A 26,548-nucleotide genomic window follows, 5' to 3' on the forward strand; every position below is an offset into this window, starting at 1 on the left:
GTAAGGAATAACGCGTGTCACGTTTCACGTGTTATGTGTAAAGCCAAACGCGAAACTCGATCGCTCGGAATTATTTCTGCTCGAAAAGACGAGGAGGGTCTTCGCGAGATCGCGATAAATAGCGATAAACAGCGTGTTTCACGCTCATCCTCAACTCGATTCCTCCGGGGATCGGGTTAGCCGAGACGTTAGACAGATTTCATCGCTTCGTCAGCAAGCGAAATAATTCAAATGGTCGAGCCTCGTGAATCATCCTCTGTAACATACACCTCAACAAGTTGGAACACGTTCCCGTGAGCACAAGCGAGATCCTTCCAGGATTGCCTTTATCTCGTAGTAAAGAAAAGTTTCGAGCCTATCTAGAGACAATAATCGGCAATGACACGTTGGTCAGGTGAGCTGATGGTAAGCTTAATGCCCATGAACGTCGAGGTCAAGACGCAGTCCACGATCCAATTTACGTGCAACTATGACTTCCCAGACGACTTTCACATCTATTTTAAATTGTCGTCGCTTGACGAACTCCCCATTACTGCGTGGAGCGAACAACCCGGTCCCATAATGAAGACGGAGAAGGGGGCTTTCCGCACCTGGTTCGTCCACGTGGAGCGCACCGCTTGCAACGTGGAGTGCCACATCATGAAGTGGCACCACGACAAAGAATCAAGAGAGTTGGTCAAGATCGTGACATCGGCTACGCCAGGTTTGACGAACCGCCATAGCGAGAGAGCTTCTTCTTGTCCGTCCATCGGTGACTCATGGCGAGGGAGAACTCTGTCTGTCGTCTTGTCGTCACGTTAACATTAGGTCATCGTTAGAACAAGCCTGGTGAAGGAAGTACGTCCTCCTTGGGTCACGGTCCTCGTTGTGTAGTTTTTTGTAGTCTTGTAGTTTCTCTCAGAATCGGCATTTATCGACGGGAAGGCTTGGCTTTCTCTTGGTGCGTGGTACTCCATGTCCATAGGGTGTCCTGCGCACACCGATTTACACCGAGATATGTATCCCATGGTAATTAATCCGTAAATTAGTAATTGTTTCTGGCATAATCATCATTGTCATGATGTGTCGTCCAATGTGAAGGTGATTGTGATTTCCCCGAGGAAAGTATCGTCCATGATGCTCTTATCGTATCGTAGAATCCAACAAAATCCATCTGTCGTCTTCGTGTACGATCTCTCATCACGTCCTAATCGTACCGTCCGCTGCGGTCAGAGCACACGAGAATATTCTACTCGCTTTACAAACCAAACTTTGCCAACTGCCGTTTCCCTCGTAGTTGGAGAAACGTCGACTACCACACCAGGCCCGATACCTCCGGCGAGGATCATAGTTTACGTGCAGGAACCGGAATTCCAGATCGTTCAGACAGGAAACATCGTCAGATATCATTGCACCGGCAGATCTCAAGATAGCGTAAGCTTCCCAAGTCTATTTTATGTTATATGATGCCCCTAATAGATGTGATTTTATCATTCGTTATACTTTCGTTTGCTGTCATTGTAAATAGGAATTGGTGCGCATCAGATGGGAGAAAGAAGGCGGCCAATTGCCACCCGGAAGGAGCGTCGACGATGCAAACGGACTGTTGGTCATTAGGGACGTGAAAGTGTCTGACAGCGGCATATACGTCTGTCAAGTGAGCGATGGAATAAATATCGCGATCAAGAAAGTCACCCTGACTGTCGGAGGTACAGTACAAACATGATTAATTGAATTTATACTACATGCCAAATGAACATATGATACATATACCTGGCCTATAAGTGCTATATATAAGATGATTGTCGTTTCATCGCGTGTTCTCGAAAAGAAAGAAAAATGTCATTCTAACTGTCAACTCGGTCTATTTTCTTTCCTTTGAGTAATGATGATCTTCAGCGAAAAATACTTTCTTGATCAATCTGAGAAAAATGTCTGGTCGAGTGAGCCAACTTTCTGATGAAATATGAACAATACAGAAATTCTGACTGAAATTAGCAGAATTTAATCTAAATTATCAAGATATTTCTGGATAATCCAAACAAAATTCTAAAAGTCTCTTCAATCGGAATTTCTGAATCGTTCACATTTCACCGGAAAATTGGTTCGTTTGACCGAACATTTTTTTCCGTGTGATATTATTTGAGTGCTACCGTAAGTTGCAAAGAAATAAGTTGAAAAGTATACGGATAAACCTGTCCCTTTTTAATTATTTACGCATTGTTAACGCAGCCTTCCCGAAATACCTGCTGGAGATACCAGGTACAAATCATAACCGCGTCGCGAGCCGCGTGGGTGAAACAAATCATAACTCCGTGTTCACGTTATTTAAGGGGCCAATCCGGTAGCACCCACGGCTGTGATAACTCCGCACTATCAGCAAGTGCAAGAAGGCAGACCGGTGGAGTTCCGCTGCGAGGCTACAGGTAATCCACCGCCGCAACTGGACTGGGTGCGAGTTCACGGCACCATGAGCCCGGAGGCGACTTTCTACAACGGCGTCTGGAGCCTACCGGCCGCGTCGAAGAGCGACGCAGCCGAGTACAAGTGCATCGCGAGGAACAACGTCGGCACGGACGAGAAGACGACCGTTTTGTACGTTCAAGGTACGACCGAAATATCGGCGTGTTTGTCAGACATTGCCAAACATCAAGACGCTTCGCACAAAAATCACATGTCATAATTGTTGTTTAACACACGAAAAAGAACAAATCCTAATTCGAACAACAGCTATGAATACGACTTGTACACACTTCGTATTACAGACAACCCCGACAAGCCACCGCTCCAAACTCTACCGCCGACGGTAACTCCGTCCGAGTGGTCCGGGACCAGCGGGGACGCTGTGAGACTGATCTGCACGCCGTCTCAGCGTGCGAACATCACCTGGACAAGATCCGGCGGACTCCCGTTGCCCAGTTCCGCTAGTCAACGTGACGGAATCTTGACCATCGTCAACCCCAACCCAAGCGATTCCGGCATCTACGTGTGCACATCGACGGACCTCCGCGGGACGGAAACGAGCACCACCGCCAAGATAGTGATAGTACCTCGTAGAGATCCTCCGACAATCAAGGTGAAACCCGAACGACAGGTTGTGTCTCAGGGCACGGTGGCCGAGGTGCGATGCATCACCAGCGGAGAGTCAGGAGTACACGTGAAATGGAGCAAGTACACGGAAACGATGAGCCCGCGCGTGCAGCAAGTGGACGACACGCTGAGGATCGTGAACGCTCAGGTCTCTGATCGGGGAGTATACATCTGCCGAGTTAGCAGCGCCGCGGGCAGTTACGAAGCCAGTGCCATCATCGAAGTTGCGCGTAAGTTCACAATAGCTCCCCTTAGGGGAAAAATTATATATTATATATAAGGCGTCGCGGAATTCACACCTATTATTTATCTACACGGCGCTATTCCTCGAGTAAATTTTTGATATTTCTCTTTAGCGTATCTAGATATTGTCGTAGAAAAATAGCGCTATGTATATAGTATAACGCGAATTACAGGGCACACAAATGTCCGCAAAAACTCAAGTAATTTTTAAGATAGTCCTTCGGAAGACCTTCAGAAGATGGCACCGATGGAAGAAAAATCGCGCGAAGTGTCGCGATAGTCAAGAATGCCGCATGCCTTCTACTTGTCCTTGAAAATAGCATCCCTATCGATAATTTCTGAATATTAACTGAAACATCATTCATTGTGAAATATAGCACAAACGATTATTCGTTAATGTTACAGCCCGCGAAGCCCCGGTCCTGGAGCTGTACCCTCAAGACGTCCAAACCGTCATCCTCGGCGGCTCCGCCGATCTTCAATGTCGCGCGAAGGCCGGGTTCCCAGTGCCCGAGCTGCACTGGTCTCGCCAAGACAGCCGGCCGTTCGCCTCCAATATCGAACAACTCCCTGGCGGACTGCTCAGACTGTCGAACATCACGGCGAACGACGGCGGCGCCTACATTTGCGCCGCGTCGAACGAAGTCGGCTCGACGTCGGTGATCGCGCACATCGAGGTGCAGTCCATGCCTGTGATCACTATCACCCCGAGACACGGCATTCTGCAGGTGAAACGCGGAGGTCGGGTCCGTCTGATGTGCAGTGCGAGCGGACACCCGCAGCCCAACGTAGCTTGGAGCAAGCACGTGAACGGCATGACCGTGTAGTGAGTTGACCTCTCGATATTTTTAATTAAGACTCCTGGTACTTTCTTCACGTGAACTTGATTGTGATGTGAAAAGCGAAGAAATGATCCGCTGAAAATTCTTGTGTGCCATTTTCATCAAGACGACTTGTATGAAAGAATAGTCCCGATCGCTAGTGCGACTAACCTAAACAATTATTTTTTAACATCTGCTATTTACGAATTTTATCCAGGTGTATTCTTTTATTTCAAACACTCAGTATATGATTTCAATGACCGAACGACCCTGTCGTGTGATTTACAGTGACACATACAGCAGAACAGCGGCCACCCCGTTGAGCGCCGTGTACGAGATATTCTCCGTGTCACCCGACGACGAAGGGTCCTACACCTGCCAAGCCACGAACGCCGTGGGAATTGCCGAAGAACGCATTCAGATTCGCATCGAGGACGACAACGACGTGGACAACCAACCCTGTACCGGCGACAGAGGCGACATTCCGTGTCCTCCCGACGACCGACAACCTCGCCCTGATCACGTGTGTATTCCTTCGACTGAATTTCCTTCGACTATCTCAACCTTCGATGGCGCAACCTCATCGAGAAACGCGATTTACAGAGAGACCCGAACCAACAAGGAGTCTTAATTCCCGAAGACTACCTGAGAATCCCGAACGGCGGCAAAGTGGAGATGCGTTGCCAGGTGTTCGGGCCCGACGGAGACCACATCTACTTGGACTGGAAGAGAAGCGATCACCGCTCCTTGCCGGAAGGTAGCACCGTACACAACGGAGTACTGAGCATCCCGACCGTCGACAGGACCGCAGCTGGAGAATACATCTGCCTGGGCTTGGATCCTGCTGGCGCGGTGCTCTTCAGAGCAAAGTCTCATCTCGAAATTATATGTGAGTAACGCGTGCCAGCGAGAGCTGGAAGATCACTGATGGAACATTAATGTGTTTTCTAATGTGTACTTTGGAGCGTTACCACCTCTATTCCGTTCGACTCTTTCACCTCTTCCAGCTCCACCGAGGATTGAACTAAATCCCACGCGTCAGACAGTGGGACCCGGCGAGAACCCGTCCATCGTTTGCACCGCCACGGGCGATGAGCCTCTGCGTATCGAGTGGGAGGCCATAGGACGACCGTTACCGTACTCGGTAACGCACCACAACGGTGTCCTGCAGTTCCACGGTATTACCTACTCCGACGCCGGCAAATACGTGTGCAAAGCAACGAACGGAGCGGGAACGGCGGAAGCGGTGGCTGAAGTTTCAGTCAACGGTTAGTAGACGACGCCCCAGTTAGACTATTCGACGTTTACAGCGTCGGAACTAACTTTTCAAGTGCGGAGCGCTTCACTAAACTAAACGATCGCTGAAGACGGATTATTTTCGGCTGCCGCAAGACAATCGTTGGCCGCAAGAAATAGCGTCCTGACTTGAATCAAAGTCAATTTTTTAACACCGCTTAACACACTCGGGTTGGGTATTAAAGAACCGCTCGGGAAAGAAAGCTCGAGTTGTAAAGCGACTTGTCGCTTAATTCGCAGAGCATTCTTACGACGACACGAGGATTCGCGCGGAACACAGAGACGTGACGACGTACGCCGGCAGCTCGGTGCGTTTACGTTGCGACGTGCGAGAACGCGCGACGATCCACTGGAGCCGCGACGGACAGGCCCTGCCGATCACCGCGCGAATCGGGGAGGACTACCTGGAGCTGATGCAGGTGAAGCCCGAAGACAGCGGACGATACATCTGCCAGGCGCAAACCAGCCGCGGCGTATCGAGCGATTATATTAATTTCAACGTCTCGCGTAAGTTGCGCCACGTTTCCCGCTCTTCGTTTCTGCGCATCATCTCATTAGACCTCGCTTATCAGAATGCATCCCACTGAAGATTGCGACACGTACATTTCACGCTGAATTCACGATGTTTACGCCTGTTACGAAGTCCTGATCTCGCGCTTAACTCTTTCGGGATACCGGCGGTCCACGTGAGAGACAGTGCCACGAGTGGCTCCGAGTACTTCGTGATCCCGAGGGAGTTCAGCCACGAACTCTGCTTCTTCACGAGATATTTTGTTTGCGCCGTTCCCCCGCGACTTTGCCGATCTAAACTTTAGATCACACAACAACCCGAAGGTGACATGACTCGCCGCTTTGGAGCGCAACCGACTCGTGCCGCGTTAAACCCACGCTTAGAACAAAAGAAGAAATGAGAGAAAACAGCAAGGAAAATTGCCACGAAATTCTATTACCGATCGGTGTCTCGGCCGAGACAGATGAGTAAGAGTACGTGCAACGCTAAAAACGCAATCACTTTATTTACCTTGGACCTTGAACTTCCTACTTGATTTACACTAATCTAACGCGTCACTTGGCTTGTCACATCACTAACTATCGCGCGTCAACGGATTACAACGCCGTACAACGCAAATGTGAAAATATAACGTCAGGAAGACGGCCCTTCCTTCGGGCCGCATGTTGTCCGGACGTTTGCGTTGTCCAGGCAGTTAATAACGAGATCACAGCGAACGTGGCTCCACAAAAGTCTTTACAAATTTAGGTCTCTTTTACAAAGCTCGCGTTATGATTTAGTAGTTAATTTGCTTGCGGATTGCATGCCAGTGTACCGATCGCAGTGCAGGCACTGGGAGTATGAATGCAGAAGCCTACAATGCATTCCGAAGGAATACTTTTGCGACGGCTATGTTCAGTGCAGCGACGGTACTGACGAACGCTTCTGCCGCAACTTGCGATACCGCCAATTTCTTCAGAGACGACGCGGTTTGTTTTGAGATATATGTGTCGTGTGACGTCCCGTAGTGTCTCTACTTGTAGTAAACTGTCCTTTATATTTTCGCTTTATTTTTTTGTATGAGCCTACCAAGGAAGGGATACGAGCGGAGAGTTAAAACTCGAATGTGAGACAAGATAAATAAAAAACCAGATGATGAGGAGCGGTGAAACCCAGCTAACCCAGCCAGAAATGCTTAAAGTCGCGACGAAATGTGTTTCGTTAGACAGTTAGTCATTTTTGGCTGAGAAGATGCTGAAGTTTTGCGCATTTCCCCAAATAGAAGTATCTTTCTTCTTAGAGAAATCTCCGTATATCTTATTCTTATTGGAGAATTATTATTTATTTAATATAATATGTATATTTAAATAATAATAAATAATCTCTTTCGTATTAGGAATTTTATAAATTCTTATTTGTGTTATAAAGATCTTCACATTTTTTTACATTTCTCTTAAATCTCGGAGATTGTAATTTCGTAAAAATATTTGCTAGAAGGCTATATTTTTATAAACAATGCTAATATTGTCCACAAAATACGTATCCCATTCTTGTTAGCGTAAGATATTCGACAAAAATGAACACCTATACATCTTCTTCAGACGTCGTTTAATGTCTTTGCAAATCCGACACCGTTCTCTGCGCATGTGTTCCGAATACTTCTCGCTGAAATGTAATTCCAGAGTAGCTCCAGAGTATAGTATTCTCTTTGCAACTTTCACGTGCTAATATTGCCAGCAAATATGAACTTTACGCAAGATCTCCGCAACCTCATATATTCGTTCGGTTTTGTTACTTTCGGAATCTCGAGTGTATCTAAATAATCTAAGTAGCATCGCGTGAAGATGCGAGTGCGACGTACGTATGGAAGCAATTCCCCCGCGATTCATTCTGTGAAAATCGGTAGAAACTGTCTCAGCATCTCTTGTCCCTAATGCACACGCGATGTTGGCGTGGCGCGATCCGTGCGCGCATAATAGGACATACATTTTCCTTCGCTAATTCGACAAGTACCGTCATAGCGCGCGACTGACACGAAACATTCGATTTCTAGCTGTCGCCTCGCCGTTAGTAAGCGTCGAGGTGTCTCAAGACCCGATCAACATCGGCGATACAGTCGATATACACTGCACTTGCACTGGAACGCGCAATCCACGCTATCACTGGTCGAGGCCGAATCATACGCGCCTGCCGACCAACGCGCAAATATACGGCAACGTTCTGAGACTAACTAACGTGGCTGTCGACGATAGCGGACCCTACAGGTGCGTCGTGGACACGCCGGAGGGTACATTCGAAAAGGACTTGAATCTAATCGTCCATGGTAAGCGTCCGTAGACACAACTGCTCTGAAAGAAAGATTTGTATAAAAAAAACGGAGAAGCCTGAGGCAGAGACTTGCGACTCTAAAGGAGATTGGCTTGTAGCAGAAAGCTTATAAGCCATTTTTATATAGATAAGAGAGAGTTCAGAATGCTGGCTTTGGATTCTCTTTCGAAAATAGTTGAATCAGCACAGATCACCTCATGTTGATTCCTTTTATCTAGATTTTTTTTAATAAAGCGTACTTTTTAAAATTATATTTAAATAGCACTTTTTATACTTGATTTTCATCATAGAGGATATCGATGCGATTTAATCAATTCATATTCAGCAAACGAATAATAATAACAATGAAGTATTTAATCTGTTATCTGTTACGTACATCTATACGTACGCTAATACGCAAATATCTAATTTTCTGTCAATGCTTGCGCGAATCGTGTGTGTTTTACGTAAGTATACGTAAAGTGACGGAAAAATAACTAACGTCGCGTGAAGACGAGCGCGATTGACAGATTTTTCACTCGTGCAATTCCCCGTTATTATTCAGGCGGGAACAACGATGAACCAGCGATTGAGACCAAATTCGCGCCGTATGGCTCGAGTCTCGAGATGGACTGTCGCATCGACCTCGACCCGCCGATACAATTCCAGTGGAATAAACTCGGTGGACTTTTACCGCGAAATACCCAGACTTTAGAGGTGAGCGAAATATCTCTGTACTATATCAAGAGCCGCTACTACGAGAGAATCTCGAGAGAATATCTCGAGAGGATATCATAGCCGATAATAAAAATATCTGAGCTTCACATAGCGCAGAGAGAAAATAAAAATCGATCGAACATTAACGTGACAGTATGAACGCGAATCAAGGGCGTCTTAACATGACGGGGACAGAATTTAATTTATAAGAACGAGAAATTCCGTTACCCTCGGCCGAAATGCGTTTAGTTCGTTTATCATCGCGCCAATTCCAGCAATCTTCTTTCCTCCGTGCGAGGTACGTCCCGAAGATACGCTGGAAAAGTGCCCATGCTAAATACACGTCTTTTCATTGCGCAGAACAAATTGAAGCTGACTAACGTGAAGGCCGAGGATGCTGGGACATACATCTGCCTGGCGAATAACGGACACACGAATATCGAAGTGCCCACGGTGCTGGTAGTGACCGGAGTCGTGCCTAATTTCAATCAAGCGCCCGAGAGCTACGTCGCCTTGCCGCCTCTACCTGATTCCTATCTCAAGTTCAACATCGAGGTCTCTTTCAAGCCGGAGAGTAGCGAGGGTATCCTCCTGTACAACGACGAATCCGGCAACGAGAGCGGCGACTTCATCGTCTTGTCCCTGATTAACGGATACCCGCAATTCAAGTGAGTCGAAAAGCTCATGGAACGCGCAAAAGTCGCGGACTGATTGATTTCAATTCTCCGACAAATACGCGTCATCTATTCGAGTATTAATTTTACCAAATGCTGATCCAATCGCATAATTACGTGTGATCGAGAAATAGCCGGGAAAAGAAAATTATATAAAATAATTTTTAATTATACGCCCACAAGAAGAAATGCTGTTGAATGAAAAAAAGAAGAAAAGAAAAGTCATCATTCGATTAAGCGTAAAGTTGCTACTTTAATTGTATCTGTGTAACAACACATTGTATTTTTCACAATTTCAAGCTTTATATGCCCACACGCATTAACAACATCAAACACCCCGACAGATTCAATCTCGGCTCCGGACCAGCCGTTGTCCGCGCGGACAGGCCGGTCGCTCTGAGCGAGTGGCACACTATCAAGATCCAACGCAATCGAAAGGAGGGAACGATGCTGGTAGACGGCGAAGGCCCGTACAAGGTGGTCGCGGTGGGCAGGCGTCAGGGTCTGGACCTGAAGGAGCCCCTTTACGTCGGCGGAGTACCCAGTTACAACAGAATCAACAAGGAGGTTGAAATTAACTCCGGCTTCGTCGGCTGCATAAGCAGACTGGTTCTCGGCGAGAAGCAAATCGATCTGATCGGCGATCAGACCGACAGCGTGGGAATCACGAATTGCGAGACCTGCGCTGAGAATCCCTGCAACAACGGCGGAGTGTGCCAAGAAGCATCGACGAAGAACGGTTACACGTGCCTGTGCCGAGCCGGCTTCAGTGGCAAACACTGCGACTTTGTCGGGCAATCCTGTTATCCAGGTAACGACAAATAGTCCTAGTTCCTGAATTCTAATCCGCGTGTGCCGCGCGATGATTACGATCAAAATTTATCGACTCCAGATCTTTCTTTCAGATTTACAATAACTGTAATTCGATTTAACATTCAATGCAATTCTGCAATTCAATTTAATTCGATTTGCCTCAATTGCAATTCAATTTCAGTCATTATTACACAAAGAGAGAAAATATCTGAAAATATAAAAATTATTTACTCGGCATTAATAACATATTTACTTATACTCGTATACACATTTTTACATCGAGAAGCGAAATTTTTCCAAATGAACAAATATATATTTTCGTAGCACCGTATATCTTTTCATATATAATATAACGGAGTAATTTACAGAGTAATTTAAATAAAAGAAAAGATTTAAGTAAATATGTTATATCTTAGTTCTCACTCGCCGAATGTACAAATATTTTCTTATTTCCTGTATATTTTTCTTTCGCGTTGCATCAATCTCACGCGAGTACAACGCGTGATCTCCAAAAAATGCACCCATCTTCGTCACGACATAACGTGCGTAATTTACACGCATCGGTGTCCAATACACGTATGATAAACCGATCATCGTTCTACTTGCAACTTGAAGGATCCAAACATTTCGCTATTTTCAAGCGGCCGAGCCACTTGAAGATGGAAGAAAAAGGCTAATTCGTCAGGATATTGCAGATGTGTCTGACAATTTCCGTAGGTGCATGCGGAGAAGGCAAATGCGTCGACAAGGAGACCGGCTTTGACTGTTACTGCCCGTTAGGCAAGAGAGGACCGCGATGTCAGTACTCGGTGAACGTTCACGAACCGGCTTTCCATGACGAGAAAGCTTTCCTCGCGCACGATACCCCGAAGGCTCTTAGACGGTGAGTACACAGTCTCTCGCTTGCTCGCCCGCTCGCTCGATTGATCGATCGAACGCACGCGCACGCATTACTCCCGAAGAATCGCTCTCAATAGATGTCACACGTACACGAGAGATTGTATCCATGCACTCGTTACACTCTGAGTTCCCTTAAATATAATTTGCACATGTCACGCGCGCGCATACACAATGTACGAGGAACGGGTAAAGTAAACGGGTCGAAGAAACGCCACAGGATATCAGGCGTGAGGTCTAGATTTCTTTTTTTCTCTCTCTCACGGGACACTCTCGTGACTCTTTGAGTAAAGTTCACTGCGCATTGGAGGTGTCTCGATTCTCGAACTCGACAATTACACACTTGAAAATGACGAACGATACTCCGTCGCGCACTTCCCTCCGTGACTTCCGAGACACGGGGGAAGAAGAGTCTCCTCTCCTGTCTGCGCGGGACTGTATAAAGAGAAAGAGAGACAGGGCGCGACTCCCTGTAAAAGAACGTTCACGCCTTTGACGGATTAACAGATTTGCCGATAATCAGGAGTATAGGTATTTAACTCCGATGCGCCTAAACATCCTCAAGCATCCTAATCACTAAAATTCTTTTCAGGGAAAGAGAGAGTTCGACCACTACACACAGTCGATCACGATTACGCAACGCACAAGTTAGGAAACCACGATCAAGGCCACATCACCACAATAATTTGCACCACACAAAACATTAGCTAGACTTAGCACCAATTTTACGCACTTAGAGAATCATTACTTATCTCTCCAATCACAGTAAAGAAAAAAAAAAAAATAATAATAATAATAATAATAATGATAATAATGATAATAATGATAATAATGATAAAATTCTCTCTGTAGATCTAATAAACCTGTCCATGAGCTATTTAAAATGTTTTTCAAGATACAATCTATACGCCTCTATACGGGAAGAATTGATCAGAGTTCGACTTGTTTTTTGCTCTTTTTTTTTTTTTACACGATTTCTCACTGCCTCCTTTTATTTCTTCCACTTTTTTTTTGGGACACCCAAAAATCTGGTATGCGTAGTGGCTATGTAAAACGGAAACAATAAGTTCTTAACAGATGTCTGTCGCAACGAGCCTGCGTAGTGCGTAGTTCCTCATAACGGACTTGTCATGGTGCTGTAATGTTATAGAACATCAGTCAATTTACGAATTAGTGATTAATGTTTTGTACAGCTTCTTAATTAATACACTTAACGCGTCACTTTAGTCATTTATTAATTGTTAAAGATTAATACGTGAAGTCACTGCCAAATCAGTTGCATTTAACAGTAGCCCCACTCAAGCTTAGAAAAACGTCAAAGACGTAGTATCGTACGCGTGTATATGACAGTTATATATGACAGCATGTAAAATGTTTGTACTTATGTCAATAAGAACCCACACATATATATAAATATATATATATATATATAAATGTTAAAAAAAAAAAAAGATAAAACGCGCAAGATGTCTCACGTACGAATGATCGTTTATATACTCAGCGAACTCACGCTATACGTATGAATAAATATTTTTCAAGCAAATAAACCAAATCTGATGTAATATGCCGTGAACTCTAATAATCTAAGTTAACGTATCATTCGGTCATCACCTAACGTGCCGTAAAACGCTAAAAAAAGGTTGCGACAAGGTAAGTTTTGAAACAGGAACATTATGCGTGTAATGCACTCCTATCTCGATAGTGTGTTGCTTATATACAAGCTTTTTATATTTTTCTGTACTTTATATACATATATATGTATGCTTGTGCGTGTGTAAACCCCTCCTCCTCGTTTATATTATGAATTTTCTTTGAAACGACGTCATCATCCACTTGTGTGTATACGTATTATTCCCGTGTACTTTCTGCGCGCGAATCGTAACAGACTTAACACATTTTGTGTGAAAAATTGAATTTAATTACTCTTTCTTTGCGAGAGAAATAAAGCGCAAATGTTTCGCGTAACATATATAGGACGACGCTAAAATGAAGCTGTGTGTGCGAGTCGCGTTGAGTTCTGTACTAAACAAACGAGAGAGTAATTAACACCTGCACCTACACAACGGCCTTAGCGAATGTGTGCGATAATCCTCGTCTTTTCTATGCCTAATTCTAGGCTTAAGGTAGCCATGAGTTTTAACCCTACGGACACCGGCGACGGGATCTTGATGTATTGTTCTCAAAGTGACGAAGGCCTTGGAGATTTTGCAGCGCTAGTGATAAGGGACCAGCACGTCGAGTTCCGCTTCGACATCGGCTCCGGAGAGGCGGTGATAAGGTCACCCTACACGATCCAGCCCGGAGTGTGGACGTACGTAACGGTGAACCGTGATTTCAAGGAAGCGAAATTATCGGTGAACGGCGAGCCGTTTGTGGAGGGCAAAGCGCCCGGAGCTTCGAGAACTATGACCTTAAACACTCCCCTCTACATCGGAGGGGTAGATCGCAGGAAAATCGTGGTCAACAAGAAAGCCGGCGTCGACTGGAGCTTCCGCGGATGTATAAGCGAGGTAAGAAAATTATCTCAGTCATACAACAGCGAGAAGTACAAAATGTTTCATGAGCTCGAAACTTATTATTCTCAAATAATTAATCCGTAGAAAAATTTACAAGTGATTTACGTTTCTGAGAGAAATGCAAGTTCCGTTTCGTTGGCGAAAGTGAGGCAAAGGATTGGAATCATACACCGCGTCTTTCTAATTTCCGGTGTTTCAGTACTTAATTAAATTCGAGCTAAATTTCCGTTAAAACGGGAAACAAAACGGGAACGGATGTAATTAGATGGCGTGAGTCCTGCATAAACTTCGAATTATATAGCAATAATTAATAACAATGCCATTTCATTTTCATCGAGATTTCTCATTTTTAATTTTTTAATTCACTTCTGTTACGACAGCTCGAAGTCTCGTCGAACAATGTAGACATACTCAGGTCGGCGATTGACTCGGCCAATATCGAGGACTGCTCGACGACCCACCCGAATCAAACAGTCTTCCAGACTACCGTCACCACCCCGGCGTCCACGCAACCACCAACGACACCGTACAATCCCTGCTCGTCGAACCCTTGTGTCCACGGCGTGTGTCAAAGTTCAAACGCGTACGACTACTCGTGCACGTGCGAGTACGGATACGTGGGAAGAAATTGCGAGAACGTGCTGAAACAGTGCGAACTGCTCACACCGTGTAGAAACGGCGGTACCTGCACTAATCTTCACGGATCTTACAAGTGCGACTGTCGCCTCGGTTACAACGGGCAAAACTGCGAAAAGCGTAAGTGCGCTGTCGTTCAATTAAATCGTAGTTAGTTACGCGTGCATGTTGAATGTGTCGCGTGAAAAATACGATGCTCGGGCAAACATTCCGAGAAGGAATAATTATACACGGGGATCGAACTTTAAAGCGAGCCAAACGCGTTTTTCTTTTTTTTAACTCGACAAACCTTTCTCTTCCGTGCATGTAATTATGTAAAATTATACATGTAATTGTAAAGTATATAGAAAATTATATACTATTTAGTGATTATTCTCGATTTCGCAGTGGCGGAAATTACATACGACGTCGCGTTCAGGGGAGACGGCTGGTTGGAACTGGACAGATCTGTCATGACGCACGAAGAAGAACGAAACGAGGTGTTGGGCCTCGAAATCAGCACCAACAAGAGCAACGGCCTTATTATGTGGCACGGCCAAACACCAAACGATCTAACACCCGATGATTACATCGCCGTTGCCGTAGTGGATGGGTAAGAGATACTAGAGTATCAAATACAAGAGAATAAGTAGCCGCAATAAAGGAAAAATAGATACCAAAGAGAGTTTTCGATACTGCAAAGAATGCACGTAGACGTTTGAGAAAGTAAATCTCCTAAGTAGCTTAATTTTCTCGTTTTCTTCTACCATCGAGAAACAGTGATAATACATTATTGAACAGAATTATAACTAAAAAACTAAAAAAGGTATCGACTTTGTGAGAACTATTCACAGGAATCCCTATGAAGTTATCCCCCGAACAACCCGATAGAATGAGTGATGAAAATCAAAAACGATATCGTCAATTTGGACATGAGAAGGACATTCGACTTCCGAAGCTGCAAACACGAGCACATTCGCTGCTCGACTTTCAGATTATCGCGATTCGAGTCGTCGAATATTAACAACAAGACGTTGTATTGTTATTCAGGTACGTGGAGTATCAGTACAACTTGGGCTCCGGGCCCGCCGTGATTCGCGTTACTACTCAGCGAGTCGACGACGGCGAGCGGCACAGGATAATCCTGAAGCGCCAAGGCAGCGACGGCAGCATCGAGCTGAACGGCGAGCACACCGAGAGCGGCGTGAGCGACGGACTCCAGCAGATGCTGGGGACGCGAGGTAGCGTTTACCTGGGAGGTGTGCCGGATTACGCGATGACCTACGGCAGATACCACGATGGCTTCTCCGGCTGTATCTACACCTTGGAGGTGCAAGACTCGGGGGCCATCGATATCGGCGAGAAGGCCATCCGGGGAATAAACGTCTCACCCTGCACCAGGTGAGATGCGAATACGAAGTAGCGTAATGTTTACGAAGAAACGATACGCGAAGGTGATAGGGAGAAGTTTCTTCGAGAAGTTTGATCGCGAATTTTCGGATGTATTCCGAAGTGACATTGAAATCTGGATTGAAGATTCGGACGGTTGTTCGAAGAAATTAGAGGAACAATTGAAGATTATCGGCAGTCGCGTACAAAATCAGAACTCTCCGTTATATTTTCATTTCACGAATCGATGATCGACCATCCGCCGCTTTATTTCTCATTACAATTTCTCACTCGGCGGTGTAATTGTTATATTCAGTACTTACTGTTGGTTCCGAACCAACAAGGAGTGCGACGCAAAAAATACGATAATCGAGTACGAATCAGCAATCCAGGAATATACGCGATCAGAATATAGCCGAATAGTCACGGTCCTTTCAGCAAAACGCCATTTCGAATGACTAATCTCGTTGGATGTGATTTCGCACGCTGCTTAGAGTGAGGTGGATCCCGTCTTCGTTAGTATTTACGGACGCAGACGCAGACGTGTTCGACGCGTTCGTGCCACCACCGCCGGTGAATATTATTCACCCGAAACCCGCGGCCAATCTGGCCGCGTACGACATCACGAGTTACTCGTTGTTGATTATACTTCAAAATTTGATCGCTTTAACTAGAGACATTAAGGAACAAAGTGTACTTTTCACGTTGTTGTGCATAGACGCGGTTAACCTTCTCAAAGGCTTATTGAGCTAAATAACGGCGTATTATATTATATATCGGAATGTATTTATCGATCTCTCACTCGTCGGAAGTGCACGCTCTTCTTTAGACTAGGCTCGCTCTTCATCATCGAGAAACGCGATAATGTACAGTGCTCTGGAGAGTGTGCATCTCCGCGTGTGTCGCATACGACATGTACAGCTAATAGATTTGTAAATTATATTTAACGCTTCACCCTCCCCGACATCGCGGAGACAACACGGCGAGACTACACGGTACGTCATTCTCAGATCATTTCAATTCTGCCTCCCCGTTATCGTCGACATATCGTGCGCAAAACAAAATTGACCACCTAAGAAAAAATGATTATGAATTTATATGGCCACATACGATCATACGTAATTATATATATATATATATATATATATCTGCGTTGGGAAAAATACTGATGTACAATTCGAGTAAATGCTAATGAGAGCAATGTAAATTATATTCGAGGCGGTCCATGTTCCATGTCGACGTTCAATTGAATCGAACTTTTTCCCTTTCGCACTCAGCAGCATCTTTTTCCCGTATATGTGGGGCTGTATGTGTAATAGAAATAACATAAAAACAAAATTCATATATAAGCACTCATTGACCTTCGTGTGCTTTTATCTTGCAGCGATCGGGCTGACAGATCTCCAACGCGCGGTGACCTGCGCGGATAATAGGAGGAAGAGATCTGCACTCTATGTACATTCGAGGAACGTACTGCAAACTTGTATTACTATCGAGCGGTAACACCGTTCACGCATAAACGTCGAAGGCCAAGTTAAGCCAAGTGTATCCGTTAAAATTTTCATACGTAACTAATGTGTTTTGTGAAGGACTTTCTAAGTATATAAAGGATCAAAAGCAAATCTCTAATATTAAGCTAATCAAACGTCGTTTCGGCATTGCACGATCTAAAGGGCGCAACTTCTCGACTGAGATAAGAAAATAATTTGCTCGTCGACAGGACATCGCGAGAATCGAAAGATGTGAAACATATTTAACGCGTAACATGTATCTCTCTGATTCCACTGCTCATTATAAACGAGACAAAGTGTATAAAAGATACGAAAGTGGGTAATGCTTGACGAGACATGTGTGAACAGTTTTATATCCACAGGTATACAGAGTCTATCTCTCGCACCCATATATTGCCATCGAAATATTTTATAATTAAAGTAACTTTTTATACAGCTTTTTATTTGTACGAGAAGAGAAATATATACGTTCGATTCGCATGTAACGGAACGTTGTTTCGAAAACGGCAGAAAATCTGTGCATTTAAAGAATGATTTAGAAAATCATTCTGGAAGTTCGTCGGTTGCGATGTAAATATGACAGATATCACGCAATGAATTCTCCAGTTAAAAATCACGTTTTCCCTGCTAACGATGTGATATTCTTTGCGTTTCTTCTTCTCTTTATTCTGACTTTGGCGACATGTTGCTTTTGCGAAACAAGCTGTATATTACAAACAGCTATTAAGATGACTGATACGGAACGGAAATGCATTAACGATGAAGCATATAGTCTATAATTTTCCACTGCCATATACTGATTTGTTCATATTTGTGATGATATAAAGCAGGTTTGCCGACGGCGTCGTATAGAAGATAAATATTATTCACTAGCGTATGAGTGTAATCAAAGTTCTAATGGGATTTTGATATCTCTGCCGTTACTGAAAAGACAATAAATAAATTCTTGCAGCAAAAGCATTTTGTTGTGGAAACAATAAACAACTTTTTCTATGCGATATTAGGTATCAAATGTTTACTGTTTGAAAGGAGCATATATTTATATATTTATAATGCGAAATATACAAGCTGCGCGAACACGTTAATTTTTTCATTGATATTAAATATTATAGACCGTCGTAAAAGAGAAAATTCTCAAAACAGAGGACATACATTAATAATCAAATGGAACATTTAATAAATATTACAATTCTCCAAATCCAGATTGCACTCATACCTTGCTGAATACTTATCGTTTATCTCATGCAGGGTGTTCCAGAATTATAGGTAAAGACTCGACTAGTTAACAAAATACAAACAAAAGATAAACAAAAATGTCTTAACAAACATCTATCTGCCAAGCCATCGTTTTCCAGATATTTAGTCTTTTATTTGACAAGCTAAGTTTGTTGAACAGTTATACACATATTATATAATTACTGATATATCAAAGAATTCAGGACATTAAAGATTTACGCATAATTCAACATGCACATATTCGCAATTTTTTTTTATATCGTCTTGTTTTTATACAATTTTATAAAACAAATTGGATTAATTTAAAGAGACATTAAAATTGGAAAATAGTATGATAAAATATTCTTTTGTTATTGTAGTTTATAATCGCGAAAAAAAACTTGACGTTTTGCAATATTACTAATCGCTAATATTAATTCAAACTAAAGTTCACCAGTTCTTATCACTTATCCACATTTCAACATGATCGATATTATTTATTTGAATAATCTGATTTGCATATAAATGCATGTCTGTCATATTCTGAACGATTTTACTAGCCACTGTACAGTCTTTACTTCTAATTCTAAAACACCCCGTATATGTAGGTGCTTATATGCGATTTTTAATAGACAGGTAATCAAGAATCGATAAATAAGTGATAAATAAAAAATGAATAGCAGATCATAGCAACAACATCGAACGATCCTATGTACTTTTTCATTCAAGTCAGTCAGAAGAAATAAAGAAAGATATGTATAAAAAAATCGCAATACTTAAGAAGAATTGGTGCTAGTGAAAAATATATTGCTACTTATGTAAAATTGATATCAAATATATCACGAGAAACGTGTATATATATATATATATATACAAATGAGCAGTAATCTGCATTTTCTCTAATATCCCCTATATTGGTGATTTCATGAAAGTAAAATGTACAATTTGAAAGTAATAATGATCATTATTCGTCCGTTAGAACCATACAAGTACAATCGGATCATTATTCAGAACAAAACAAGTGAAGTATAATTCACATTATTGAGTTCACAAGTGAAGAATAATTCACGTTATTGTTTATACAGAAATAAATCATTCGAATGTATTCCCGCATATTAAACGACAAACACAATTTATACCTCTTTAAATTGAATTATCTCGCATACAGATGGAATGCTTTTACTTTTTGTCATTATATAGTTTATCATATAATTCTCAATTAAACATATTTCCCTTGCGCAATTTTATGTATTCCTTTCATAGTTTTTGACAGAAATAGATTCAAGTGGAAAATATCCACAATATATAATTATGAGACACTTAACATGTAACAGAGATCTGCCTAGAATGGCACAATGGCATTAAACCGTGTGTCTCTTCTATACTTTTTTATATAACAATTATTTTATCAGCAGTTATCTAATAAATAAATTATTACACTTTTTATGACGTGACTGTTCAATACGTTGTGCGGCAGAGTGCCTATTAGCGATATTAAAACTCTTAATTAACGTATCCTTTAATATATACATATATATAAATGCGAGATATGTCAAATGATCAGCTAGCGATATATTACACGTGTAATGGAATAAGTATCACTTAATGAGATTCTCTTTGTCTTGAAAATTCACTGAGAGACAGATACCAACGTGAAATAATGTATCATAGATCCTGTGAAATTTTCTATGTCCGCTACGGCTCTATCAGCATATTGTAAATGATCATGTACAGAAAACACACGTATATATACACATATATATATATATATCTATATATATATATATGTGCTTGTATATTATTATATTCTAACATTTTAATCATATATCAACATCGAATGAATGCTTTTGGATGTTCATGCAAACGTTAATTACATAATAACGCATATTGCATTACATGTATGCATATTGCATTATATATGTATAGGGTGAAATAACAAATATTATAAACTGCAATAGCTTCTTTATGCAATTGTGGTGTCGAGATACAAACAATCGCAATGCTATCCAGACATCTAGAATTACTCAACTAGATTCAACTAGAAACGGATTTTAAGGTAATAATTATTCCATCCTATACATATAAAATCATATACTGAAAGTATCTACAGTAATATAAAAATGTAGTCTATTGTTACACAATAATTCTTCAAAGAAAATGAGACAATAAATATAATTTTGCTAACAACCTGTGTATTTCAGTTGTTTCATCATAAATATTCAGATATAATGTTTTAGAAAATTTGCAAATTTCCACTTACAACCTCAATTTTCCTTACACTCCAAACTTATTCCTAATATCTATAAAACATAAGTCAAATATTAAACAGAGAAATTTTATTACACAATTTTACAATATTTACATGTTGCTATTTTGTACAACCACATACACATTACAATTATTTAGTAACAATTACTATATTAAACCTGAGATTTTTCCATAAATAAGTTTATAAGCCTTTTGTTACAGTCAAAACTCTGGTCAAAAAAAGATAGTCATTCCACAACGAATATCTATAATTACATTTAGTAGCAAAACCGTTGAAGATTAGACTTATGACCAGACGTACAAAAAAATATGTAAATTGGCAAATATTAATTAAGCACATATCACAAATATAAAGAGGAAATTTTAATTTAATTAAAAAATTAACCTATTAAATTTATTATTATAAACACATGTCTCTCCATTTCCTTTTCTTTCGTTAGAAAGAACTTGACAACATAAAATTACACTGATGCTGGTCACTATAAATTAACTTTATATCCAGAAATAAATGGAAGTCCAGTTCCTACTCTTTTCTGATATTCAGTATAGTCTTCGCCAAAGAAATCAAGTAAAGTTAATTCTTCCATTAGAACACGATCATGGAAGAAGTTCCACGACATCCATGCGTATGCGATCAAACACAGTGGATTTTGAAGTATTAACTGCAATAAAGAATTTAGAAAAGTTAATTAAGTATATCATAAAAGTCCAAGGTTAACATATTGCAGACCAGAAATTAGAGACAGTGTTTTGATAAGTAGTATGCTAAAAAGCATTATATATATATATTCATTAATTACAGGTTTCAAATTTGTATAGAAGATTATAATCAATAAGTTTACAATTTCTTGTAAATAAATGCATATATAATTTTATATTTTTAAAACACATGGAAATATAAGATATTCATATGATTTAATATCATAGTCTGCAGTGTGTTAAGAGACTTACTGTGAGAAATTCTTATTTTTTACCTGTGTTCCAACTGACCAATAAAACCATCCTACATAACTGGGATGCCTACACAGACTATATACACCATGAGTGACAAGTTCTTGATTGTCACTTTTCTCACTTTGCACATAATGATTAAAATTGTGTTTTGCGGTACACATTGCTGATTTTCTCAGTATTTCACCAAAGACACATAACATTAAGCCGAAACAGGACACAAATGAAAGTAACTTCATGTTGTGGCAATAGTATCTTTCTACAAAGAATTCTAACCAACTAAGAGATGCTGCCACACCGTACATTATACTATGATTGAGGATAAAACTATCAATTGACAAAGTAGCAGGATTGGCCCACGCTATAGCCAAAAATTCTGAATAATGAAAAGTTGCTAATACTGTCATATAAATGCCAAATATCTGCCATGACGGTGGGGCAATAAGTGACACCAAGATACCAATTCCAAAGACATATCCAAGGAACAATGCTCTGACTGCAACCTTGAAGAGGAAAGGAATATCGTGAATATAAAGTTGTAAATAAAATACATGATATAAAACGAAATGATGAATATTTACCTGATAGGAAAAATCACGGAATGCCAGAAATGCGAATATATTTATAACAATGTATTGTATGGCATGTAGAAGCCAGACATTCGCACAGTATGAAACATAGATGTCGAGTTCTAGTCTCAATAAGAGCTCGGGAAGAAGCGAGACCAAACCGGCCACGATAAAACAAAATAGACTGAGCGTTCCATCGCGGCAAAGCATTTTCTCAACGAGTTTCTTTCTGTACGTTACTTCTGTATGTACTTGTGAATTTTTAGCAACGTAATACCATTCTTTTTTTAACAGGTTACTTTGACAATCGTACAGCACTTGCTTTTCTTCAGCTTTTATCTTCAATAACACACTTATATCACATTATACGATCAGAAATACAAATGTTAACGAGAATAAACGAGTAAAGAACGAATTCTATACACCGCAAAATTATTGACAGTGACACTTTCTCCCGCATGCATATTCGACGAGGTCTCGATTAATCACAAGATATTCTACCAGATGGCGACACTTGTCAGACATCGACCGTGAGTAAAATTTTGCGATTATCGGTAAGACTAAAAATCTCCAGAAAATAGAAGAACATCGACTACATTATTCCTGCATTGTCGATGCCTCAGTGAGGAGAAAGAAAAATTGTATCATAGATATGAGTGTTAACCATCGAACAAATTTTTCATGTTTATCTAAGCCTGTAACGATGCTTTTAACGTTCAATGCATTGTCGTTACTTTGGCTTTTAGTGCCAGACTATATTCACTTTCCTTATTATATTCTAGGTTGCCTAATCGCTTTTATATTCATACAAAATCAAATAGAATCAGTATAAGATATGGCATACAGAACTGCTTAGTGTTCATATTATCAGTCGATGCAAATACTCACCGGTTTAACCCATGGCGAGTCGCGGCGTAGAATGCACCGAAGATCCATCTCGAAATACGTACGCTTCCCGCAGCAATTCGAGGATATTTTGTCACAACGAACCCGCACAAAAGTCCCGATCCGCGCACTTCCGACGATATTTGGCGCACAAAACTTTCCTTCCGACCAGCCGAAGTCATAACGAACAGCGATTCGAAACGTTAACTGCCATTACGCAACGTACTCGCGCGGCACTTCATCCGGTAGCCCCGAGACGGCCTATTCCGCGAGATATTCACTCCCGACGTAATCTCACGGTATATCATCGCGCAAAAATGAGCGGAACTTACCGTATTTCCCGGTGACGACAATTCGAGCCCGACACTCACCTCCCGCGAGTTAAAATCGTAAATATGAGACGACTCTTCGAATCCGTGTTAACGCGTCGCGATCGTCCCCAGTCAACTGAACATTGCCGCGATTGAGTTTCTCGAAATTTACAAGTTATCGAGATATCGATATGTTCGACGACGCAACACGCCGCGAGGCCGCCAATTACGATGATGTATAATATATCTATTAAAAATCGAACGATACAAAATACACACGATGCTCGAGATAATCCTAATATTTAGAATGACAAAATAAACAGCGTAATTAGGAAACAATTTGATCCCAGTAAACATCAACTATCAGTGATGTAACACCAATGTTATAACTTCCCACTCAACAATAACAGTAACGGTTATATTGTTAAGTGGGAAATTATAACATTAATGTAATGTTACTGTTGATTGATATTTATTAGGATTATTGTGCCGGAATTATTCGATCATTTGTTCAAAAATCCACCGCAGAGCTCGATTTCTGTAAAAACATTGAAATTATTCAACCTTTATAGTATACAAAGAATATTCGTCTTTGTTTCCGCATTATCGGACCGGCACAGTTCGATTCCTGAATTCATATTCTCCACATATATTTGTATATACGTTTCAGTGATGTGTCATGTTTACAATTTAAAATTAACGACAAACAATGAAAATATAAACATAATAGTCGACCTTTACCGACAGAAGTTTGATGATTTGTTGGTAAATTCATAAAAGTCGTCGACACATCAAAAAGTTAGTAATTTAGCAAAAACACATTTGACAAGGTAGGTGCAGACATTTTTCCATATCGCTCTTTGTGAAAAATTAATTAACCATGTAGAATGTGTTTAAAATAAAAATATTAATATATGCATAATAACTGTACATTAATATAACCATTGTGCACTATAATATTACGGATATGAATATATGAGAATAATATAAGTAATATGACAATAAGAATGTATAATATATATATTATAAAAATGAGATAATAATATTCAATTATAAACGGTTAACTAATCTCGTTTACTTTATCAATTGAAGGCATAGCAATATAAAGCACGTAGCAATAGTAAAATTTATTTTCGCCTCGTACGATAAATAAAAGACACAATAATCTTGCAATCTACTATCAATAAGAGATACGAATAATTTTTGCAATAGACGATCTGGTAAAAATACGAGTATTTTATATTTTATAGGAATCTACCGGCGGAAGAAATTAAATGAATACGTATATTGCGCTAGAAATGTCTAAATACGTGATCTTTATGGCGGGCATAGCGTACTCGCTGTTATTTCACATAATACACTATTTCTTTTTTAAACTATTTAATTCTGTCCCTGATTCAATTTTTGAGGATTTACTTTTAATGTTTATAAGCTTAAAGGCGATATTATTGTTAATACATATTTTATTCTGGCCATATTTGAATACGTAAGTTTATTTTCTTCAATATTTATATATGTATAAATCTAATCAATGTGGACATTTAGTTAACGGCTAAAAATTGGCAATTGCATTTATTATATTGATTGTATATTTTATATGTATTATATATGTAAACTATTGATTATAAATTATTATTTCTCAATACTAGTGACTTTGTACCAGAGTTCAATGAGCATAAATACCGAATACATCAAAGGTAATTATTATATCTGTTAGTAAAAAGAAGATACATATATGCATATATAAATAAATAAATAAATAAATAATAGTAAAATACAAAACACATACTGAATATATATTATTACACAATAAATATCTAATAATTATACATAATTTTATTTATTTATTTATTTATTTATATAAAATATTAAAAAACACAAATGGACAACATGCACAATGTTAAAAAACACAAATGTTGAACAACACAAATGGACAATATGCACAAACACATACGTTAATATTGATTATAAATTATTAATACGTTTCAATGTAACAATCCTTTCGTTAATGAATTTTTTTTTAAACAAAATGATAAATATGAACATAAAGCCAACGAGAATGTGTAACGAAATGCTAAATATGATAGTAAAATCTTTTCTTAGATCATTTTATTCCAATCAATGAATTTTAAATCAATTGTTTTGCAGAAAGTCCAAACCTCTAAATCTCACAATTAATATAATTATGTACAATTAAATTTATTATATGTATACGTATAACTTGCTATTAATATAATGCAAATTATTAATATCTATCGATTGTTATATAGACTGAGATATAGATTGTAAATATAGACAGCGATCAAAACTTGAAAATTATATTAATTTTCCGTCACGATAAGTACATTTACAAGAGATTCTAAGGTAGCACTTCAAGGAACCAGATATATGAAGTGAGTAAAATAATCCAAATAACACAAGATTTTAGAATCGTCTTAGATATATCCAAGATGTCCTGGGAACGTCTCAGGACGTCCGTTGTATTCAGAATAATCGCAGAACGTGTCGTGCTATCTGAGAAAAATGAAGGTAAAACTCATCAAGTAAAAAATTATACTTGAAAAACTGAAATATATAAAAAAATGTGTCCAATTGAAAGATACTTGATCATCATATCAAATATGTGTGTGTCTTTATTGAATTCTTTGGTTTATTAAATGCTATTAATTTTGCTAATAATTAATGTAAATTATCAACCACAGAATTGATTATAAGATATGAATTATTATTAAATATAAACTTTTCTCTTGCAGGTGTAACAAGATAATATACTGTGTACACAATTGGCTAACAGTATTAATAATTGTTAAACGGTATTAATTGCATGAAAAGACGCAAAATCTTCTAAATTTAATATCGCAAAAATATTACAAGATGAATTAAGTAAACTTAACGTTCAATTTTAAGTTCAATATATGTCAAAACTGAGACTGAAATAATTGAGATAGTATTATAAAATTTTAATATAGTTTATTTGAAGAATATCTTAAC

The 26,548-nt window shown here is 40.1% G+C and overlaps 3 protein-coding genes and 1 long non-coding RNA gene across 4 annotated transcripts in view; 3 read left to right on the forward strand and 1 right to left on the reverse strand.

Annotated features, from left to right (window-relative positions):
• trol (terribly reduced optic lobes) overlaps positions 1 to 18,828 on the forward strand; it is a 256,374-nt gene extending 237,546 nt beyond the window's left edge. The window contains exons 38-59 of the mRNA XM_025308098.1: positions 1,277 to 1,413; positions 1,508 to 1,688; positions 2,212 to 2,241; positions 2,313 to 2,585; positions 2,745 to 3,299; positions 3,718 to 4,138; positions 4,422 to 4,656; positions 4,737 to 5,022; positions 5,141 to 5,401; positions 5,670 to 5,936; positions 6,750 to 6,908; positions 7,973 to 8,242; positions 8,792 to 8,943; positions 9,304 to 9,611; positions 9,962 to 10,428; positions 11,148 to 11,313; positions 13,444 to 13,837; positions 14,224 to 14,599; positions 14,867 to 15,071; positions 15,509 to 15,859; positions 16,342 to 16,842; positions 17,232 to 18,828. Of these exons, the coding sequence (XP_025163883.1) occupies positions 1,277 to 1,413; positions 1,508 to 1,688; positions 2,212 to 2,241; positions 2,313 to 2,585; positions 2,745 to 3,299; positions 3,718 to 4,138; positions 4,422 to 4,656; positions 4,737 to 5,022; positions 5,141 to 5,401; positions 5,670 to 5,936; positions 6,750 to 6,908; positions 7,973 to 8,242; positions 8,792 to 8,943; positions 9,304 to 9,611; positions 9,962 to 10,428; positions 11,148 to 11,313; positions 13,444 to 13,837; positions 14,224 to 14,599; positions 14,867 to 15,071; positions 15,509 to 15,859; positions 16,342 to 16,600 (5,753 nt within the window). The 3' untranslated portion in view covers positions 16,601 to 16,842; positions 17,232 to 18,828. The remainder of the gene's footprint in view (positions 1 to 1,276; positions 1,414 to 1,507; positions 1,689 to 2,211; positions 2,242 to 2,312; positions 2,586 to 2,744; positions 3,300 to 3,717; positions 4,139 to 4,421; positions 4,657 to 4,736; positions 5,023 to 5,140; positions 5,402 to 5,669; positions 5,937 to 6,749; positions 6,909 to 7,972; positions 8,243 to 8,791; positions 8,944 to 9,303; positions 9,612 to 9,961; positions 10,429 to 11,147; positions 11,314 to 13,443; positions 13,838 to 14,223; positions 14,600 to 14,866; positions 15,072 to 15,508; positions 15,860 to 16,341; positions 16,843 to 17,231) is intronic.
• On the forward strand, positions 9 to 1,267 carry LOC112590723 (uncharacterized). The gene has a single exon (XM_025308101.1). The coding sequence runs from the start codon at positions 379 to 381 to the stop codon at positions 799 to 801; it is 423 nt and encodes a 140-aa protein (XP_025163886.1). The 5' UTR covers positions 9 to 378; the 3' UTR covers positions 802 to 1,267.
• Positions 18,829 to 21,229: 2,401 nt separating the features above from the next.
• On the reverse strand, positions 21,230 to 22,847 carry ste14 (isoprenylcysteine carboxylmethyltransferase ste14). Its single transcript, XM_011144626.3, has 3 exons — positions 22,374 to 22,847; positions 21,816 to 22,295; positions 21,230 to 21,503 (listed from the first exon to the last, which is right to left on the reverse strand). The coding sequence occupies exons 1-3, from the start codon at positions 22,569 to 22,571 to the stop codon at positions 21,321 to 21,323; spliced, it is 861 nt and encodes a 286-aa protein (XP_011142928.1). The 5' UTR covers positions 22,572 to 22,847; the 3' UTR covers positions 21,230 to 21,320.
• A 1,477-nt stretch (positions 22,848 to 24,324) lies between these two features.
• Positions 24,325 to 26,487, forward strand: LOC105185275 (uncharacterized). The gene is made up of 5 exons (XR_849938.2): positions 24,325 to 24,387; positions 24,808 to 25,043; positions 25,207 to 25,254; positions 25,828 to 26,086; positions 26,311 to 26,487. It is a non-coding gene; the product is annotated as an uncharacterized LOC105185275 (long non-coding RNA).
• The last annotated feature ends 61 nt before the right edge of the window (positions 26,488 to 26,548 follow it).

Source organism: Harpegnathos saltator, unplaced genomic scaffold (assembly GCF_003227715.2).
Source record: "Harpegnathos saltator strain DR-91 unplaced genomic scaffold, Hsal_v8.6 scaffold139, whole genome shotgun sequence".
Lineage (NCBI taxonomy): Eukaryota > Metazoa > Arthropoda > Insecta > Hymenoptera > Formicidae > Harpegnathos > Harpegnathos saltator.

Coding starts and splice junctions, on each gene's coding strand:
- LOC112590723 (XM_025308101.1), top strand. CDS start 379: ATGACACGTTGGTCAGGTGAGCTGATGGTAAGCTTAATGCCCATGAAC.
- ste14 (XM_011144626.3), bottom strand. CDS start 22,571: ATGCTTTGCCGCGATGGAACGCTCAGTCTATTTTGTTTTATCGTGGCC. Junction 22,296..22,373: donor TCCGTGATTTTTCCTATCAG/GTAAATATTCAT, acceptor TTCCTCTTCAAG/GTTGCAGTCAGAGCATTGTT. Junction 21,504..21,815: donor ATTGGTCAGTTGGAACACAG/GTAAAAAATAAG, acceptor TCTTTATTGCAG/TTAATACTTCAAAATCCACT.